This window comes from Anomaloglossus baeobatrachus, chromosome 1 (assembly GCF_048569485.1).
Source record: "Anomaloglossus baeobatrachus isolate aAnoBae1 chromosome 1, aAnoBae1.hap1, whole genome shotgun sequence".
In the NCBI taxonomy this organism is placed as follows: domain Eukaryota; kingdom Metazoa; phylum Chordata; class Amphibia; order Anura; family Aromobatidae; genus Anomaloglossus; species Anomaloglossus baeobatrachus.
Genome location: NC_134353.1, coordinates 724,597,452 through 724,603,451, shown reverse-complemented (window position 1 = coordinate 724,603,451; position 6,000 = coordinate 724,597,452). Strand labels below are relative to the sequence as shown.

Below are 6,000 nucleotides of genomic sequence, written 5' to 3'. Positions count from 1 at the left end.
GCGTTTCTAGTCCACTTATCAATCACCCCTCCTGCGTACAGGCAATGGGTATTAGCTGGTATACTCATTTAACATGGCAAGATTAGAGCTTCATGGATGTTTTTGTATGTTTATAGCACAACAAGGAAACATTTGCATTTTGCGTACTGAGGGTCCCCCCCCACAACAAAAATTAAAAGGAGTCAAGCTCAAGGAAGAATCTTTAAACAAAAAAAAAATCCCAATATCCTTACACCTTTACCAAACAAATCAGGCCTTTATTATCTTTTGTACTGTCTGTAGTAGGAGTTTGACTACAGCCTAACTGACATCTGAATTGTAAAGTCTGTCACCATACAAAAACTTGTTTGTATTATATTCCCATGGCTATTTACTCTCTTGCTTTCTTTGTAGCCACACTTGGTGTTGAAGTCCACCCACTGGTGTTCCATACAAACAGAGGTCCTATTAAATTCAACGTATGGGATACTGCTGGTCAGGAGAAGTTTGGTGGTCTTCGTGATGGTTATTACATTCAGGGTAAGAACTTGCCATAGTCTGAATAACATTAGGTGACAAAACTAACCTAATTTTTCTATATGAAATTGTCATATTTTAGCTAAATCTCATTGTCTAAATCGCTATAGTGTTAATGTTCTCATTGTATGGTATTCATATGTATTTTTAGGAGCGGAGCCGGCTGCTCTGAGCGGTCAGCCGATCGTTCTCAATAGTCTGCCGCCGGTAAAACTGTAATTAAAAAAAAAGCAGATTCCGTTGTTTTGTACGATCCGTTGTGCCACTATATGCAACGCATCCGTTGCATCCATCACACAACACAATGCAACGTATGCCGTTCAATGCAAGTGTGAAACTAGCCTAAGTCACTTATTGCCCCAAGCACATTAAAACTAACCATACCTGCAAAGATCGGGGGAATCTGTCAGTCTGTTCATGGGGACTTCCACTTGATCGCAACAAAGTTGAGAGAAGGATCCAGTCAGTTGTCTGTCCTTTTCTTCTCTGTAGGAGAGCCACACTGCTGGAGAAGTTTGGCAGTAGCTCTCCTGGAAAACACTAAAGTACTCAGCATAGTTGTGCCTTCCTGTCTAATGGGGATTTGGTTGACATGGCTGTAAGGCAAACAACTGTAACGAATAACAGTACTTGTGTTATTCTAGTGACATGTCATTGCTCAGATATGCATTGCTGCTTTGCACTTATGGATGCCTGGCAAACTGTATAATTCAGGCTTCCCATTCTAGTTTCACATGAAAAGCTGTAGATTTTGTAGTTGGCAATCATGTTCACATTTTAGTGTCTTCTTCCCAGAAGCTAATTACGGTCTTAAAGCCATTAACAGAATCTTAAATACTGTATGCTAAATTCACTTATTAAAATGTCACTACAGCGTGCCAGAATGTTTTTCTTTGTCAGAAAAATGTACAAAAACCTTACTAAGGCCCTGTGCAGTTTTTAGCTGCGGTGTTTGTTCAGAAGTTTCATGCAGTACTTCCCAGCAAAGTTTGAGAAATTAAAAATGCTGTGTACACTTTTTTTTTTTTTCCACAGGTTTTGCTGCAGAATTTCTGCAGCAAAAGCAGCATGTCACTACTCTGCGTTTTCCCTTACAAACCGCAGGGGCAAAATGCAGTAAAACTGCATGTGGTTTTGGTGCGTTTTTTTGGGGGGGGTTTTCTGCAGGTAGGTGCGTTTTCACTGGAGAAATAATTCTGCCGTGTGCGCATGTAGCCTAAGTTTGTTGAACCATAAAATTCAGTCTAAAGATGCTCCCACACTCATCAAGCAGCATGAACTTCAGTTTTAAAGTGAAGCTAACTTGATATATGCTGTCTGATGCATGTATCAGATGGTGGATCTATGATTTCAACAATTTTTTTTTTTTTTTTTTTTTTTAAACTTCAGCATTTCAGAAAAAAGTTTGCTAGCCGCTAGGAACCATGCAGTGCTGGAGACTAATTGACTGGGCGGCTTCCCAGTGGATTCTTTTTGTTTGCTACCCTGGAGTGACAGATCTCTCCCTACACACATTGGGCTCAAGGGGAGAAACTGCTGGGGACTCATCTGACCAGTCTCCTGTGTGGCTCCGTCCCTGTTTCTCTGAAACTGCAGTATCTCAGCATTAAACATGACTGCAGTCATGCCACCAACATCTGATACATGCCGTGCGTAGATAAACTGTCAGGTTCCTTTTTAATGCAGACTTTCATATGGTGCATTTTGTTAATAAATAGGCTTTTTTTTTTTTTTTTTGCTTGAGGCCTATTAAATTCGCCCCCTACTGCCTTACAGTTCTTTTCATGGCTTTGTCTTAATTTTAGGTTTTGCTCTTATTCCCATGTGACAGGCTACTGATCACACTAACTTTTTTTATCTATTTTAATAGCTCAATGTGCCATTATCATGTTTGATGTTACATCAAGAGTCACATACAAGAATGTACCCAACTGGCATAGAGATCTTGTACGAGTATGTGAAAATATCCCCATAGTCTTGTGTGGCAACAAAGTGGATATCAAGGACAGAAAAGTTAAAGCAAAGTCCATTGTGTTCCATAGGAAGAAGAATCTTCAGGTTGGTTTTAGATTTTACAGTAAACATTGCAGTTTTAAGTGTTTCTTTCTGAAACACCCCCCCCCCCCCCCCCTTTTCTAGTACTAATCCAAACTAAAACTTTTTTCCCCCCTTTCCTAGTACTACGATATTTCTGCAAAGAGTAACTACAACTTTGAAAAGCCATTCCTTTGGCTTGGCAGAAAACTGATAGGTGATCCTAACCTTGAATTTGTAGCCATGCCTGCGCTTGCACCACCAGAAGTGCATATGGATCCTGCACTTGCAGCACAATATGAGAATGATTTACAGGTAAGCCTTTTTTTTTTTTTTTTTTTTTTTTTTTTTTTTTCCCCCTCCCAATTTCTCCAATGTATTTTTTTCCTGGTTATGTACACCACATTTGGAAGACCGTTTTTATTTAATTTTTTTTTTTTTTTTGTTTTTGTTTTCTTTTTTCCTCTTCTTCCTCCCGCATTACTAGATTGCCCAGACCACAGCACTGCCAGATGAGGATGATGATCTGTGAGGTGAATGAAGTGGGAGCCCAGAGTCAGAAGTCTAGTTTTATAGGCAACTGTCCGGTGATGTGATGCATATTTAGCTGTTTGGGACTGCAAATATTCCCTAAAATTTCCAATATTAAGTTAAGACTGCTACAGTCACATCACAATATTCAATGGTGAATCTTGTTTGTTACTGTCATTCCCATACCTTTTTCGTTTAGATCATAATAAAGCTGTATTTCAAATACCCAAGCTCCTTGATATCAATAACAATTGCTCTGTGTGACACTTATTTACTGTATGTTGACCTAATCTTACATGTTTATTTTTTGTTGTAAAACACTTGCCTTTAACTGGTTAAACATGAAATGTCAATTTTGAGAACTTTTCAAGGCATTACTTTTCATAGCATTCACAGGGTGTACCTTGCCAAATTCTTAATGTCTGTCAGTTTTATTCACTGGGTCAGATTAATAAACTGCATTTTGCAGCAGTATGATAACTTTCATTATATTTTTTTCTTTATACTGTATGTGGCACAATTGTCTGTATTGGCGCCTGTTTAGCAGCATTAATTTTAAAACCAGACACTACTATAGTGTATTCAAGAATGTCCCAATGGCTAGATGCAAAACTGGTCGTCAAACAGCTTAATGTCTGATGCTGTACAGGAATCTGTCATACATACAAAAACCATCAATTTTTATTAACCCTATTACAACATTATTTAAATTAAAAAAATCCTAATTTTGATATATACAAATTTATACTGACTTGTAGAATCATTGTCAGGTCACTTTTACTATGTAGTAAACATGGTAACTAAAAAAAAACCCTGGAATTGCAATTTTACGCACTTGGAACTTTTTTTCCTGTTTTCCAGTACACTATGATTAACATTCAAAAGTACAACTCGTCCTGCAAGAAGGAGGAATAATCAAAACTGATGTGAAGAAGATAATTCATCCTTTCCTAAATAGATTTACATTAGTTAAGAATTTACATAAACATAAAAAATGTTCCATTTGTAATGTGTTTTTGCATAAGAAAAAAAGTTTCCGTGCAGAGGTTCTCTCCATAATGAATGATGGCTGCAGACCGGCTAGTAAAACAAGCTGGTGGCCTGGTCAGACATTTTCAAAGGGAACCTATCAGCAGACGCATGTGTGCCCTAATTACACTTCCCTACTCATCCCTGTGCTGTAAAATTGTAGAATATGAAAGTAATAAACGTTTTATTACCTTCATATGTAAATGGCAGGGAATGTTGGCACAGGGGCGACTCCTTGCCCTATGGGCGTCTGCATATTTCCATGGTATCACGCCCCTGGGGGCGTGATGCCCTGGAGCGACGTCCCCGTCGCTCATTCTATCCTGCGAGCATTGCGGCAGGCTTCTTCTGGGTTCTCGTCAGTTTCAGACGCGCAGTGTGCATGCGCAGTGTGCGTTTGAAGCCAGCAATTGAACACCCGGAAAAGAAGCCTGCTGCAATGTGCGCAGGATAGAAAGAGCGGGGACGTCGCTCCAGGGTATCACGCCCATAGGGGTGTGACACCATGGAAATATGATTGGTTAGCCATCTGTGTGTGGTCTTAACTATTCTGTCCTGATAGTTGATGGAGGGACAGAGATCCAACCACTGGGATTTCAGAGGCTGAACTTTGCTCAGATTAAAGAGAAGCCCCCAGTCATGGGAGACTTTGGAAAGCTGCATGTAACAACGAAGCCCCCTTTGACATTCTAATGTCATACCACACAACTCTATCCTACCCATCTTTCTTGAAGACCCATTAGTTTGTGTGGAAAAGTTTGTCCACTGGCCCATAGGCTATTATCAGTGTTCTGTTCAACCCTTGTGTAATATGAATGTTTTTCTGCCGCAGATCTAGCTCATGAATGTGCTGGACTACCTGGCAGCATACAGAGTAGTCCTCTAATGATTACTGAAGATTAAACATTGATTTTAATCAAAACTGCACTAAGCAGCCCAGTAAGTGAAATTTCTGGAATAGGATCTCTTCCCCCAGCATTATGTTGCTCTCAGATTAGGTGGCAAAAACCTTGTGACAAACTCTCATGGGCCATTTCACACATCCAGCATTTCGCTGGATTACCAGATCCAGTACACAGTTAATACTGTACAATGACATCCAGTCACATGACAGCATGTGACCAGAGGTTGCTGTGATGCCATTGTCCTGTATTACACTGTGTGCCGGGTCTGGTAATCTGGTAAAATGCCGGATGTGTGAAACTGCCCTTCAGGAACAGTGTTTAGTCACTGGTAAGCAGTGTTAAAGAATCTCAGTTTCCCATAGGGATGAATGCCCTAGCCCAGCCTGCTGAAAAATCAATTCACAAGCTGAAAGGAATTGATACAAAGTTTGTATTTGTAAAGCTATGATTGGGCTACATTATATGGACGCAAATGCCTGTGTGACACTAGCATAAATGGTATTTCTTTGTCGCTCCATTGGGAGACCCAGACAATTGGGTGTATAGCTTCTGCCTCCGGAGGCCACACAAAGTATTACACTTAAAAGTGTAAAGCCCCTCCCCTTCTGCCTATACACCCCCGTGCATCACGGGCTCCTCAGTTTTTATGCTTTGTGCGAAGGAGGCTGACATCCACGCATAGCTCCACATCTTAGTCAGCAGCAGCTGCTGACTATGTCGGATGGAAGAAAAGAGGGCCCATAACAGGGCCCCCAGCATGCTCCCTTCTCACCCCACTCTGGTCGGCGGTGTTGTTAAGATTGAGGTACCCATTGCGGGTACATAGGCAGGAGCCACATGCTGTTTTCCTTCCCCATCCCTTAAGGGCTCTGGGTGAAGTGGGATCCTAATCGGTCTCCAGGCACGGGGACCGTGCTCCCTCTGCAGCCCCTGGGGAATCTGCTGGACAGGAGCCGGGTATCGTCAGGGACAAGGCCCTGCTACT

General features: G+C 41.1%; 1 protein-coding gene across 1 annotated transcript; it reads left to right on the top strand.

Moving 5' to 3' along the window:
- The first annotated feature begins 347 nt into the window (after positions 1-347).
- RAN (RAN, member RAS oncogene family) lies at positions 348-3,561 on the top strand. Its single transcript, XM_075322169.1, has 4 exons — positions 348-519; positions 2,387-2,574; positions 2,695-2,865; positions 3,038-3,561. Exons 1-4 carry the CDS (start codon positions 363-365, stop codon positions 3,080-3,082), a joined length of 561 nt encoding a protein of 186 aa, XP_075178284.1. The 5' UTR covers positions 348-362; the 3' UTR covers positions 3,083-3,561.
- Positions 3,562-6,000: the final 2,439 nt, after the last annotated feature.